We start from the raw sequence: 15,797 nt of genomic DNA, 5'->3' as shown, positions 1-15,797 counted from the left end.
ATCATTATGGCACCAGCTTCTATGAGTAACTATGGATTCCTTTCCTATTCTTGTACATACCCTAGTGACCCAAAATGTAAAGTAGATGGATGACTCACCTGTCTATAAGGACATTAGCTCCAGGCATGGCCACAATAGCAGCTTAGTTGGATAGTGGGAGGAATCCTAACTTGCTCCAAAAAGGTCCTCACACCTCTACATGCCACCACCCACAGTAACAAAGCGCAGATATATATAATGGCCTGACACTGTGGTGGAAGACATCATTGCCGCCATGATGAAGATAACACACGTCTCCGTTCTGCTCTTGCTGCTTCCGCTTTCTACCTTGGTCATCAGTGCGTCAGTGAATATCAATGATAAAGGTAGGTGGAGAGACATCCTTTAGCCATTTGCTACTTTAATATTTATAACAACTTTTGTCCTTTTCTGATAACTATAAGGTCTTTTCATATGATTCAGGTACCTCTATAGAGTCAGGAACAATACATCCAACGGGTGCATATTGGTAATAGATTAGAAGGCCACAAAAAATCAGAACATTATTGATAAAGACCCATCAGCCACTCCACAACTGATAAATCCTAGAAAGAAAAGAACAAGGAGTTACATGGCTAGAAACAGTCAATATTTTACTCATGTATATACAGAAAGCATGTAGGATGACAAACACCAGCACACTGGTCATCAGATAACATTAACAAGGTTATTATGAGGTGAGATGAGTATATACTGTATAACATTGAGCAGTCCATCTCACCCATCATAGAATACACCTAACTCAGGTTGCCAGACCTCTATAGAGTCAATAGTTGTACAAAGCTATTATCAGGCTTACATTGTAGTCTATAGGGCCACACTGTACCACCATAGGCTCCAAATTTCATACTGACCTTTTTATTTTGTATTATTTTTAACCTACAATAACTATAACTATTACTGAAGTACTGACATTTGGAGACTGTGTGCTACCATACAGGCCGGCCTGGATCTGGCTTCTCTAACTCATGCTATTCTTACTGGAGAAGGTTAAGTATAGGCATACATTTTAAAGGACATCCGTTAGCAGGATCAACCCTCCTAAGCCGTTTACATGGGCATGAAGGTCACAAAAGTTGAATAAAGTGATAATCGTTTGATGTTTGCGATCCAATGTCTTATTCTAGACAAATCCACATTTTTGTTACTATGTAAATGGGCTTTTAAGATCTATGGGTGGGATACAGATCTCACTGGGAATTTGCCTCCAAAGCTTATTTTAATTGAAAGAAGGTGTTATAAGTGTGGTATATAATGGTTACCAGTGAAATGTTTAGTGGCCGCTCTCTGCTTTCCTGATCTCACTGCAGAGCTGTGTGCAGGTTCCTCTCGTCCTCAGCTTCCAGCTCACAGGCAGACAGGGTTGCAATAGTGTTACAATACAGCAGAGCTGTGAGAGCTGCAGCTGCTAAGGTGCTTGTAAGGAGACAAAGTTACAGTATTTTTCTGATTATAAGTCATTTTGAGTGTATTCACGTACTTGTAAGCAGGTGCTGAGACACAGTACACAGGGATTGCAGAGCAATGCAGTATAACAATATTATTTAATTTAACAGTAAGGATGAAAGTAACCTCGCAGGGAGTTAATAAACAGTCAACAAGAATTAAAGTAATAGTAAGAACTGATGCGATAGTCTGAGGTTTAAACAACACTTATCGTGACTACCGCTGGTCCTCCTTGGTATACAGTCCGATGGGGGTTGTAGTGCCAGCAATGGCCGGCATAGGGTCCTCTGTCAATGGTCCAACTTCTGGCAGCAGCGGGTGGTCTCTGGTTTTACCCGCTGAGTCCCTAGTCCATAAGTCTGAGCAAAGTGAGGCAAGCTGCAGAAGTCCCTGTAACGATTGTGGGCTGATGAGTGCTGGTCGGCAGAGTAAACCGCTCCCCGGTGTCATGTAACCGGCCCACACTTCTCCATTTATCCGGGCGCACGGCGCTCTTCTCAGTCACAATCCCACTGGAGCGTGTGGGTAAGCCTGGTCGCGGCACGTCTCGGCTCCGTTGGATGTGGAGCGGGCTGTTCAACCTGCTGCACTCTCCCTGATGGCAGGAGACCCTCTGCTGCTTCTCATGCTCTCCACTCTCCTCCCGGCTTAAACACATCCCCTCTTCCTGGATCATGGGACCTGTCCCATCCCCTATTCCTTCCCCCGGGGCAACATAGGACGCAGCCTCGACAGTTCCGGACCCAGCTCAATGCAGGTACCCGCCGCCTGGTCTTCTTCCTTCCATACTCACCTACTGCAGGTCTCCTCGGTGTACAGCGCTCCTCTTCTGAGTGACTTCACTGCTTTTCAGACTAGCTGGCTCACTCTATGCTCTATGTGTGAGCCTGAAGTCTCTTTTACAATGAAAGCTTATAGTACCTCTTTCTGATGCTCTAGAGACTTACATTGTAAAAGTCACTTCCGGGTCACATACAGCACAGCGTGACCCAGAGGGTCTTCAGAGTGGTGACGTCACTCAGGTGAGGAGCAGAACAGCACTGGACACCAGAGAGAGCAGCAGTAGGTGAGTGTATTAATACACTCACACTACAATACATGCATGTGCACACATTTAATAATTAAAAAAATTAGATGAGAATGCTTCTTTAACTGCTTGACTCCCTTTAAATGAATGGCTGACTGCGTAATGCATTTACTGAACGGCTCTGTCACAGCAAGAGCAGCTCTTCCATGGACCTGGATCTATGAAGCAGGGATTTGCACTGTAATAAGTGTTGGATGAGCAAAATATTAAATTGGTATACACTTTTTAACATAAGAACCGAATATATATATATTCATAGTGCTCTTCAAGTTCCATTTTTGGACCATATACAGTATATATAAAATATATATAGACAATATTTTACAGGCATAGTAAGTAAAGCTTTATAAAACTGTCTGGAGCCTGTTCACCTGGTGTAATTTCTCTGCTTTTCCACATTAGTCTTTGTTTAGATGGCTTCAGTAGTGATATCTAATCTACAATATGTGGCCGCTACAGCCAATCACTGGGTTCAGCAGTGACACTGAGGTAGATAGGCTGTAGTGGTCATGTGTTGAAGACGGGAAGTCATGCTGCAGCTGCGAAAACCAAGAATAGTGGAGAACAGTGTAAAGTGCCAAAGCAAGGCAGTCGCCGTGGGTGAGCTGCTGCTCCCACTCCTGGTGTCCCCTTCCTGGTGTGCTGCTGTGTGGGGGGTGCATCACACTTACTTCTGGCCCACGGGCCTCCATTGACTCCAGGTCTTCTTCTTCTAGAACCATGGCAGCAATCAATCCACAGGAAAAGTGATTTGTAAAACCAGTCAAACTTTTACTTGACAACTGTCAGTATTTACAAGCAGGCATATAGGATAAGGCCCAATGGGTTGTCGTGTTTCATACAGTTAATGGACACAACTTCAGCCCTGGTACTCAGTATAGGTAGAGTGACCCTCTTGCCATTTTCTCTAGCACTAGGAATTCTTTGCCACCACTAGCAGGGCACCCGGATTGAAACACCTCTAGCCTCCTTGAGTTTGAGTCCATCTTTCCCTGTAGTTTCACAGTGAGCCCAAGGGCCCCGACATCCATCTCAAAGTTCCCCAGGATGTCAGACGGAATCACACAGAAGGGTATTTTTGGCAATCCACTGCCCCGAGTAATAGGCCCACATTGTCCCTAGCAGCCTATTGCATGAGACTGCTGCTGTCACTTCACACTACTGTCCTCCACTGAACTGTCACTTCCTGAACTTAGCACTAACTCTCAGTTCCGCCTCCATTAACTGGGCCAACCATTACAGTTAACACTGGCGAGGATAGACTTGTAGCTTCAGTGGGTGTTACCCTTGACAACATGCATGAATATATAACCCCAGGGAGCAGACCATCAGCTCCACCATGCCTACAGCAGCAGAGAGGCGGCCCAGGGACTGCAGAGGGTAAGTAATGCTTATTGTGTTACTTTCAAACATTACTTGCCCCCAACCTTTTGTACACCAAAATCTGGTCATAACATAATATAACTGCATGTATATATTTAGTAATTGTTAAAAATTATTTGTTCAATCATTTTTCTACAGGCTTGTATAATAATATCATCTTCAATATCAAGCCAGGAAGTTGCCCCCCTCAGAGGTACTATATCAAGAGTGAACACGAGGTATATCACAGGCTCTGTGTCCGCGACACCGAATGCCCAGGGGACTTTAAGTGCTGTCTTGATAATGGCCACACCATTTGCAAACCTCCTGTCAAGGGTAAGTTTAACTGCTAAACCAAGCACCACATGACTACTGTAAGCTTTCTGTCCCGAGTATGCCAGCTTCTGATTATACTTACTGAATGCGGTAAACTAATCAGTTTGGATCAATCTTAATAATATGGAGAATAAACAGTAGGACATGTACAAACTACTGTATATCTGCTTAGAAAAACGATTGTTTATGTGTGTGATTGGTCCATACAGAACACAGAAGATAGTGGTAATCAGGAGAAAACACTCATAAAATGTATTTAATTCAGGGTAATTTGTCATCAGAAAATTAGTTATTGTTTAAAGTAGATCTGTCACCAGGTTTCTCCTATGTAATATGAGAGAAATATGATGCAGGGGCAGAGACCCTGATTCCAGTGTTGTGTCACTCACTGCTCTGCATGCTGTCATTTTTATAAAATCTCTGCTCCAGATCTAGCAGTTCTCTAATGCTAAGCTCTGTATTACCCGCCCATACCAATGATTGACAGCATTCTGTTCACACTGTGCATAGGCAGAAAGTTGCCAAAAAGTGTTGGAGGCGGGTTATACAGAGCAGGAGGACTAGATAGCTAGTCCTGTAGTGATAATCTGCAAACCATGCAAAGAAGAAGAAAATTGCAGCACTAACTGTTCATAATAAATTCCATGATTTTATTTCAAAGGATTGAAAAGCAGCAGGGAGGCAAATGAAGCACCTGGAAGGTACAGACAACATTCGTTTCGCCCTAAGTAAGCGCTTCTTCCTGGACCAGTGTTTCACATGCCTACTTGCTGCTTTTTAATTTATTTTTAATAAAATCAAATTGGAAATGGCATTTATTTTATGACCGGTGAGTGCTGCAATATTCATTTCCTTGTATGGTTCACAGATTGTTATTACTACTTTTTGGTGCTAATGCAAAGCACCACTGAAATAATTGAGGATATCAATACTTAAGATTGCCGGTATTCATTCAATGGATTTTTTCATGCAGTGATAATCTCCTGCTGATGGAGCACTGATTATTTTGAACAGCCTAGCAAGTGATACATCACTGGAATGAGACCTTCAACCTCTATATATTGTTGCTCTCTGATTACATAGCAAAAAAACTGCTGAATCATGCTTCATTGAAAATTTATTTATTACAATTTCTTGGTAATTTTGATTTTGTTGTTCACATGGTAAGCTGTATAAAACCCCCAGGAATCTTGCAATTTTCATATTTGCTACTAGGACTAATACTTTCTGCTTTGTACAGCAGTTTCATTATCATGACAGACAGGATTACATTGAAAGATAACACCTCCATATACAATAGACATACCAATATAGAAAAGGATCCAACAAGCAGGATAGGTGAAGTCACAAAAATCCCTCCCTGTACTATCACCTTTGCACACACTTATTAGATGCTTCAATACAGTGAATTAGGGTCCGAATCAGTCTATTGCTGCTAATGTAGATGTCAGTTTCTTGAAAGAGCAGGAACTGGCTTGTGTGAAAATTGAAAAAAATCGAAATGTGAAATTAAAAATTACCGATTTAAAAAAAAATTATATTTGCCATAAAAACTTGATTTAAATGGAAGGTCATTTTCTGATGACATATTATAAATGATTTGCATGACTCAATGTGGTATAGTTTTGATAAAAAATGATTCCATATTAAAATTCCTGTTATTTCTGGGTTAAACAGTCAAAATGGCGGTGCTAATAGGCAAGCAACAGCTATCTCTTTACAAGGACCACCCTTTTTTAATGAAATAAAATAAAAGTTATCCTGAATCTTTTCCCACTAAACTATTTGTCAATCTGTTCAGTTCCTCTTGCGTGGGTACCCACTGCCTGCACATCAGACTGCAAGTTCAATATGACAGGTTCCTTTTAAAGCAAATCTGTCACCTTGGAAAATGCTATTTACCTGCAGACATAGGATTCATCTTAGAGTTCCAATGCTGCCTGGGCGCCTTACTGCAAATTAACTTATTTCCTCCCCGAAGCCGCCAGCTTTCAGTCGTTGAGCGATTACAGTCATCGCTCCCATCACTGCTCACAGCCCTGTGATTGGCAGCTGTAAGCACGCCCCAGCACTTTGATTGCTCGCACTGCAGTCCGGCTGTGCACAGCAAGCTGTCAATCAAATCGTGCAGTGCTTTGGGTGGGGATTGTAATCCCTGTGTGCCCACCCTATGACTGAAAGTCGGCAGTTCTTGGGAGGAAATAAGCTCATTTTCACCTGGTAGCTCCATTTTCAGTAAGGCGCCCATGAAGCATGGTAACGCTGTGTACTTATATCTGCACATAAACAGTGTTTTCCAAGGTGACAGGTTCCCTAACAGCATAATGGTGCTTTCACACCATTAGATAATTGGAAAATTATCATTTGTTTCTGAGTATCCATGGTGTAAAGTTTACTCTTTCCAGAATGCAAATCAGCAGAGCAAGGTGCAAGGCAGATGTCGCCATATTCATTAAGAGGCATACTCATCCTCCTTCAGTCTTGATGGATCGGGGCCTTAATCTTTATTAAAAATGATGGGTGCCCTCTCAAGTTCCACTGCATCATGCAGATTGAATAAGGATACAACATATGGGAACACTGACAATAATCATGTATAAGGTGTCAGTTTTATATGTTGGATGCACTGATACATGAACAGCAAAAGTTTAGGGGTCAGTACAACACATTACACCTTCTTCTCTGTTACGTTATCAAAAAACTTGAAAGGGATAACATAAAAAATGCGCAAATTTCAAAAAACTGACTGTCACATCCAAACATAAACTAAGTGTGAACAGGTGATAACCTAGAGTCACCAACTCATATACACTCAAATAAAAAATGCACAAGGCACATCTAACCCCTCACTTATTCAACCTATTACCCTGATACATTGAATGCGTATTCAGACCAAAAAATCCTGTGTTCTTCCACAGAAAAAACAGGCACATGTCCATCTTTCACTAATGCTCTCTCTTCTGCTGAAAAATGTAATGACCACTGCACATCGGATTCAGAATGCCCTGGAACTTTCAAGTGTTGCCTAAAGACTTGCGGACGTTCCTGTGTACCTACTTTACATGATATGGGCAAACCAAGCAATGGGTCCACAGCAAGTAAGTTCATCTTTATTACACAACAAGGTGTTTAAAACAAAAAATTTTACATAAATCAATTGTACAAGCGATTTTAAGTAACGTTGTAATATATGTTATCAGTGAGATCAGCATCTTTCTCCACTGATGAGGCACTTCTTCTACTGCACTTATTATCGACTCTGAAAAACAGCTCAACTCTATCTTGTTCAAGACAAGACAGATTGCCAGCAAGGGATGTGTCAGGTTACACTTTACACTTCCTATCATACTTTCTATGAAAAGTGGTGGGGGATGGGCTAGTGAGGAGCAGAGACAGACAATAGGAAAGGGATAAACAGAGACAATGAGGAGCTTTCAAACAAGTCTTTTACCTCAACCCAGAGCTAGATTCACATCTACACTACTCAGTACTGTGTATAATCTCCTCCACGCTGCCTCTGCTTATTTCTTATCTTCTGTATATGGAAGGCATCATAACAGTTCAGACTCGATTGAAAATTATTATACTGTACTGTACCGTACTGCAGAATATGTTGGCGCTATATAAAGATTATTATTATTATTAATGAAGCTTTTAGAGGGCAAAACTGGTGAAAATGCAAGATACAAACATAAAATAGCCAGAGATAGAGCTATTCTGTAAAATCTGTCTGATGCTACCAACTCTGAAAGGCAACTTTGGACAGTCTTGGCACTAGTCACTCTGTCTAACAGGTCCCAAACTAACCCCAGCTTTCACCATTTGTACAGGAATCTGTATTGACAGTGGGGTCACCTGGGTTATGTCCATGGAGTAGCTGCTGACTGGAAGACTGGAAGAGTTAGCCTGAGGAAAGATTGATCATACTAGCGGGGTTAGCAACTGGAGGGCAATAATCAGAGGAATTTCTGGAGGTCAGATACCAAGAGGTCTGTCAAGGGAATAGCAAGACAAGCAAATCAGCAAATAAATAGTATATGTACAAGGTAAACCAATCACAATGGATGACAACTCCCTGCAGTATGCTGGGAGCTTATGTAGTGTATGGTACTGGCACATTGGCACAGCAGAGAGCAGGTCAGCACATACAACCCACTCTTAGCCACACAACTAGCATTGAGTGGACAGTACCTGCACCATCCATGGATATTGGCCATGACGTCTCCTCCATCACCAGTGTTGCCCCTATATTGAGTATACGGTGACACTTGGCTGGTGACAGAAGCAGATGTTGTTGGAGCAAGTCCAGGTATGTAACATACTCTTCATGCTATTTTGAAAGAAGCTTGGAAGTATAGATATCCTTTAATGATTTACTGTAGAAATCTTCCTAATTGAATCTGATTTCTGTTAGTATTTATCTTACAATTATTTAAAAATCTTTTTTTTTTAATTGTTATTTTAGTTGCTTGTTAAAGATAAGCATACCAGATATCAGCTTTCGGGAGTACTGACTTACTGGTGAGCCTGTGCTCCTACACTGCAGTCAATCAGAACAAACAGAGCTGGAGAATAAAAGAACCTTGAGTGGCTTAAAGTGTTAAAAAAAATAACAATTAATTAAGAAGAAATAAAAAAAAGTAATTTGCATGACTCCAGGCAATTAACATTACTGCAAAACTTTAAAAGAATTGTCATCAATTAGATTGATGTCCTATCCTTAGGAAAGGTCATCAGTATCAGCTCAGTAGATGTTTGACAGCTCCAGTCCCCTCCCTAATTATACGGGACATATGGGAGTAGGAATAACAAAGGGGCTATTTATCAGCTTATCGGGTCATAGTGTATGGTTCCTGAGGGACCATGAAGCTCTAAATTGGTCTGGGGAATTCATCAGGTGTCTTAAAAAATGTCTTATTTGGTTTGGTGATTTTTGGGGGACTTCCAGCAAGGGAATGTTGGGTCTCTGTGAGTCTGTTCATGGAAAAAGGACCCTTGGGGAGATGATGCTCCTGAGCCTGTGGGGTGACGGCTGCAAGTACTAATTATGGTTTACTTGGGTTGTTTTTTGGTAGTCACTAGATATTCTGCAAGAACTATACCAAATTTACTACATTGCTCAGGCTTTAAATTGATCCAATCTAAATGTCAGAGTTTTATTGGGTGGGTGGTGTTGGTGGGGAGGAATAGGGAAAGGAGAGTAAGAGATAGGTCGAGGTTTGGGTCAGACCATGAAATCAATCATACATACATGAATCAGCTTCCTGAGCAGGACAGCAATGCTCCACACACTGTGTAGTGTCCGCACCCAGGTACGGTACTCCAGATTAGCGCCTCATGCATTTGAATAGGAATGGATCTGCTATATCCTGGAGCACAGTTCTGCTCTCTACACAATTTACATCCGGCACCTGCCGATAGCGGTAACAATTGATCGTTGGGGGTGTTGGGTACCCTCTGATCCAGATACTATAGGTCATCGGTATCAGAGTAGAGGACAACCCCTTTAAATATATCTTTAAAATAGTTGTTTTCTGGAAACAAATTCTCCCAAATTACAGTTGTCTTGCAATCTCCAGCACATGTTATTGCAGGAATTCCTTCTGTATTATATCCCTCTATTTCACACATCGACTTTTCAGACTCGCATCAAAGACTCCTCTCAAGAATATGATGCCTCTATTAGTGCACGTTATAGGAGCGATAATGGCAGTATGCTGATGTGTGGTGTGTAGTCCGCTAACACTAGGAGTCCTGCAGCTTACTTCATTGGGCAGTTATGACTTACTATGAGACAAACAGAATCATCCATCTTATTTTTCCAGGAACAGGATTTTGTCCTCAAGAGGAGATTTCTAACTGTGCAGTAAAAGAAAGAGCGTTTTGTGATGCTCCATCGTGTCTGGATGGGTACAAATGCTGTCCCAAAATCTGCAGAACGGAATGCCAGAAAACGCTTCCAGGTAAAATTTGGGTACAGTATAAGGGCTTGTTCAGACAACCGTGTGAAAATAAAATTGCAGCATGCACTATTCTCTTCCGTATTTCGGAAAAAACTCGTCCAATCAGGTCTATGGGAGAGCAACAAGCAAAAAATTGGATCCATTATGAATCCTACTTATTGCAACTGATTTATTTGATACATTGCAGTTATTAAAGGGGTTGTCCAGTCAAAATTGATAAGTCTGCAGTCACTACGTGTAACTGCAGACTTATGCATCCCCCAGAGTATGTACTGTGCGCTGCGGGGATTCGCCGGTTTTAGACCGGGGACCGGAGGGTATGTATGAATTATACATACTCCCGGCCAGTGGGCGCAGCCTCGCTCTCCATACACTTGTATTCTAGTCGATCATGCCCAGTGGCGGGCAGCGTCACAAGACGGGGCACAGCCTCGCTCATTACAACTCTATGGAGAGAGGCCACTCCCACTGGCCGGGATTATGTATAACTGATACATACCCTCCGGTCCCCGGTCTGAAACCGGCGACTCCCTGCAACGCGTGCGCTGGGGACGATTCACGAGTCTGCTGTCACACAGAGTGACTGCAGACTTATCGGTTTTGACCAGACAACCACTTTATTGTAAGAAACTGAATTTGATCAAGTACGTTTTAAAATTTTTAGACTATTGATGTATAATTACAGAGGCAATATGGATTAGAAACAAACAGACATAAAGATACAGATCGGATGAGTTACTATATGCTCGTCTGAACCTGGCCTTAAGAGAAATTTTGAGAAAGAGTTTACTATTAGACCTTGACGTGAGCTAAACTACTAAAAATGGAGCCAATAAATGAATGTATGAGACTGGAAACAGCACAACACAGGTCCGTGGGCAGCTCCTAGTATGGCAGCTCAGCTCCATTTAAGTAAATGCAACAAAAGACACAATGCCAATGGACAAGAGTTGCGCTGTTTCTGGAAGAAAAAAATGCCGATCCTTTCTTGTAACCTCAGACAACCCCTGTACATATATTAAAAGAAAATGTAAATGTAAAGAGGAGGATCTGCCCTTATGTACACAGGACATATCATACATGTTTGCAAATGACAATCTGACGATCTACCTGATCCCTACCGGCAAGTATCAGTGGACGTGACATCGCCTGCCCTCTTCAACAGGGACAAACCCTTTAACCATTATTTCTTGTGTTTGTTTTTTCTTAGAAAGACCCGGTGGATGTCCTACCAGCGCACCATGTGTTTTTGAAAGTGAGAGCAACGCCTGCTCATCTGACTATGACTGCTCACCTTTATTCAAGTGCTGTGCAATTTGCGGAAACAGATGTGTTAAAGCGCAGAACAGTAAGAAAATCCATTGTGGTACTCTACTTTCATAGAATAAACAGTTTCAATCCCAGGTTGGAACATAGGGCTCCATTCATCAAAGCTTTCACGCCAAATTTGTGGTAGTAAAAAGCTTTGAAAAGTAGCAAAATTTTGGTTCACTGAGAGTCTGTGGTAAAATTTTACAACTTATGGTGTCCTCCTGCCATTTTCACCCCCAGCTCCAACAAAGTTGGCAGAGCTGGGTCGTAATGTAGGTGTGGCAACCCCCATTTTCAAATTTATGACAAGTGGCAACATTCCCTATACAACAAATCTTACTCCAGTCACAGACTGGAGTAAGAGTTGTGGCGAGGCACACAAGGAGGTACACGCAACTCATCAGATGCCCCTCATTTATTACGAGGCGTGCACCTCTCAATGAATCAGGACTCCTGCATGCCCTCTCATCAAGACCAGTGGGGAAATCGTGGTCTTGATGAATTGGAGTCATATCTTTTGGCTGGGTTTTCAGATACTGTTCCACCACTCTTGGTACCTAAAGAAAAGCATAGATGTTACATAGGCAATCACTCACCCTCTATAAGTGTTCATCCATAAATTCCACCACCTTCCCATAATGGTGCCCTAGGTAATTTAAGCGAAGTATTTAAGAAGATACTATATTTTTATGTAGTTTTTAGGTTGTGTTAAAGGGGTTGTCCATTGTTTGGACAATGCCTTCTTAAATGCTGTAGTCCCCCGTGTAAAATAAAAATGTCTTACATTCATCTCTGGCGCCATTCTATCAGTGTTGGTACTGGGTATCCCAGCGCATGCATGACATTGTTGTACCACATGAGCACTGGCCACTGATGGGCTTCAGAGCTCAGGTCTTCCCCGGACTTATGGATTTTGTTTGGGGAAGTGGTCACTGATTGGCTGTAATGCTTATGTGGCATAACAATGCTACACAGGAACCAGGAGCCAACATTGCTGAAATGGCGCTGGTGCAGAAGGTGAGTACACAGAAGACTATAGCATGTAAAAAGGTACATCTGGTTGTTGTAGTATGCATTTTAAAAAGAAACCCCAATGTTGTCCACAACTTGTGCATTACTTGGACAACCTCTTCCTTATCAGCAGTGTGGTTGCCATTTATAACACATGGCATTAGTCACTGGCATCAAATCTGTATCAAAGGAGATTCCTTGTGTTGTCCATGCTGTGCAGTGCTGGCCTTCTTGTCAGATATGATCGAATGTTATCCTTAAGCTTAACTGAACGTCTCAGCTGTTTATGTTCATCCATAACTATTTCCACTATTTATTTTTTACCTATTTTAATTGCTTATATAGCACCTTTAATTTCACAGCACTCCCCAGACATCATCACTGTCCCCACTGGGGCTCACAATCGAAGTTTACTATCACTATCATTTAGAGTGCAGAGCTCCCTATAACACGGCCAAGTGTTATCTGCTGTTTTGTCGGATAGCACTAGGACCAATGTTATACTATGGGGCAGAGCAGATCTACGATTTTTCTTCTCATACCAATTCAGCCTGAGAACACAATCATAACATGCTGCAAGTAGCTCCGATAATTGGGCATGTGAAAAATCGGGCTGCACTCTGATGTCATCCAAGTGCAGTCTGATGTACACTCACAGAGACAGTGTAGATGGAGAAATCAAGTTCTCCGTCTTCTCTGCACCTGTAATACGATTCTCTCATGCAAGAGAGTCGGGTCAAGCTAAGATGACAATGAGTTTTTAGTGAGTTTTTGATGCTGCAGAATTTCTGCACAAATTACTTAAATTAGGTGCCGTGCGATTTTTTTTTTTATGGCATTTTGTGTGTGTTTTGTAACATGCAGTTAAATAAAGGTGCTCTGTTTTTGATACTTCTTGATATTTGGCTTTGACAAAAATGTATTGATGTACTTAGGTGCATGTAACAAGCGTTGTCAGTGCGTTTCCGCACTAAAAACGTATATGTGTTTTTACCGGTGGATTTTCCACATCTAATGCAAGTCGATGAGGAAATTTCACATATAAAACTCAGTAAAAAAAAGCACAGTGTACATGAGATTTTACTGGAACTGTAAGACTCAGCAAAAATACGCAATGTCAAAAAAGCACCAAAAGCTCGTCATGGGAATGTAGCCGGGAATAATCGAAACAAGAGCTAAGCAAATGGACAATACTAAAAATCACCACTAGGTGACTTCAGAGACTATCCATTCGACAAGAACTGCAGCTTCATTGGGTTGCGCCGTTTATTAAAGGAATCAACTTTAAATATAACTTTAGATTTTATTTCTGCACTGTAATCCCTGACTTAAGTTTTATATGTGGAGATTACACTTAACACCGTTCACTTAAATAAATCTAATATACTGATGAAATAGATTATAGTCCAAAAACACAGCATTAATGTATTTTCCTGTCTTTTATTCCAGTTCCTTCATTCCTCCATAATGGCACTAACACAATATTCTTGATCGATGGAAGAAAATGAAGAGCTGAACAATCTGTGTGTTTCGGATGTTATTTGTGCACGCGTTTCCCTCTGGGACACGTCCTATAATACCTGCGCCCGCTTTAGTTTGTCTCCTATTTTAACACCTATATCACTGTTTTCAGTCATTTCTTTAGACGGCAGTGTCCGTGACTTTTAAGATGGTCACTGTAGATATATTCCTGGGTTGTTCCTTGTATGTCTCACACTGTGTACATTGCAAAAGAAAAAGCGAATGTATGTAATAATAATGAATAAAGATTTTTGTGGAATATCGGTACATTATTGATCATTTTTCTTACTACACCCTCATAACACCAGACCAAATTTTTAAGAGAAACAACACTTTTTTTTTTTTAAAGGGAATCTGTCAGCAGGTTTTTGCTACCTCATCTGAAAGCAGCATTATGTAAGCAAAGAGACCCTGAATCCAACAATGTATCACTCAGTTTACTGATTGCAGCATTTATGACACAGAGGTTTTAGATTTATAATGAAACAGAGCTGAAAAAGCTAATCTTGGCCACACCAGGCTCTGTATGCACAATGTACAGTATATAGACAGTGAGGTGCTAATCATAGGAATGGGCGGAGACAAACCAGTGCTCATTTTGCCAGATGATGCCCTAGTAATAAAACTTTCATTGTAAGTAAGCAACAACACACAACTTGATAAGTGACACATCATTGAAATATGTGTTTAACCTCTACCTCGTGTTGTCCTCAGATTACACAGCAAAAACCTGCTGACAGATTCTCTTTAAAAATTCGAAAGTTATAAAACTTGAGATGGTTTATGTTATGTGCAGGATTTGACTATTTGAGAGACAGAAGTCTCACCAGAATAAATACAAATGCTGCACCATTCTGCAGAATTTCTTCAGCTTCATACACTCATCAATTTAAAAAAAACATGGTGGCTATATAGTACAGATTTATTCAGTTTAGAATTCAGTACACTGACACAGAAATGTCAGCACAGCAGGAAACTGAACAAGGCTTCTGACATCCTGCTGTACCCATCCCAGCAGTACAACTAGTCTCCAACATGTTTAGTAGAATGAATAATTCAATCCAGTACCCATCACCTCGAGAGAAACAAATCAATAATACGTGCAAGACTTTCAATTGTCCTCTTCTGTCAAAATCTTGTCGAAAACCTTCCCAGGAGGGGAGTCAGCTCCATACTAATGTAAAGGAGTGGAGAAGAAGCTGCCCACACAACCTTGAAGATTTGATGGTTATATAATGCATTGTGTGATGTTTTGAAATGTTATTTATCTATTTTCTGCCCAGCAACAGTGAGTTAGGCTATATGCACACGTTCAGGAGTTTTCGTGTTTTTTCGCTATAAAAACGCGATAAAACCGCAAAAAAATGCATACATTAAGCATCATATTATTAGAATGCATTCCGCATTTTTTGTGCACATGCTGCGTTTTTTCTCGTGGCGGAATCACATTCCGGAAAAAAACGCAGCATGTTCATTCTTTGTGCAGAATCGCGGGGATTCCGCACACATAGGAATGCATTGAGCCGCTTTCTTCAAGCATGGGGCTATGCCCACCATGCGGGAAGTAAGCGGATCATGTGCGGTTGGTACCCAGGGTGGAGGAGAGGAGACTCTCCTCCAGGCCCTGGGAACCATATAATTGTTAAAAAAAAGAACTAAAATAAAAAATCATGATATTCTCACCTTCCAGTGTCCCTGGCAGTCTTCCCGCTCCTCACGAT

General features: G+C 41.4%; 1 protein-coding gene across 1 annotated transcript; it reads left to right on the top strand.

The window, feature by feature from the left end:
- Window positions 1-218: 218 nt before the first annotated feature.
- Window positions 219-14,343, top strand: LOC143765216 (uncharacterized). The gene is made up of 6 exons (XM_077251662.1): window positions 219-365; window positions 4,094-4,270; window positions 7,189-7,368; window positions 10,096-10,233; window positions 11,444-11,581; window positions 14,005-14,343. Exons 1-6 carry the CDS (start codon window positions 275-277, stop codon window positions 14,061-14,063), a joined length of 783 nt encoding a protein of 260 aa, XP_077107777.1. The 5' UTR covers window positions 219-274; the 3' UTR covers window positions 14,064-14,343.
- The last annotated feature ends 1,454 nt before the right edge of the window (window positions 14,344-15,797 follow it).

The sequence above is a fragment of the Ranitomeya variabilis genome, chromosome 4 (assembly GCF_051348905.1).
Source record: "Ranitomeya variabilis isolate aRanVar5 chromosome 4, aRanVar5.hap1, whole genome shotgun sequence".
NCBI classification, from domain to species: Eukaryota; Metazoa; Chordata; class Amphibia; order Anura; family Dendrobatidae; genus Ranitomeya; species Ranitomeya variabilis.
Note: the sequence above shows the minus strand (reverse complement) of the source record. Positions and strands in the feature narration are given on the sequence as shown.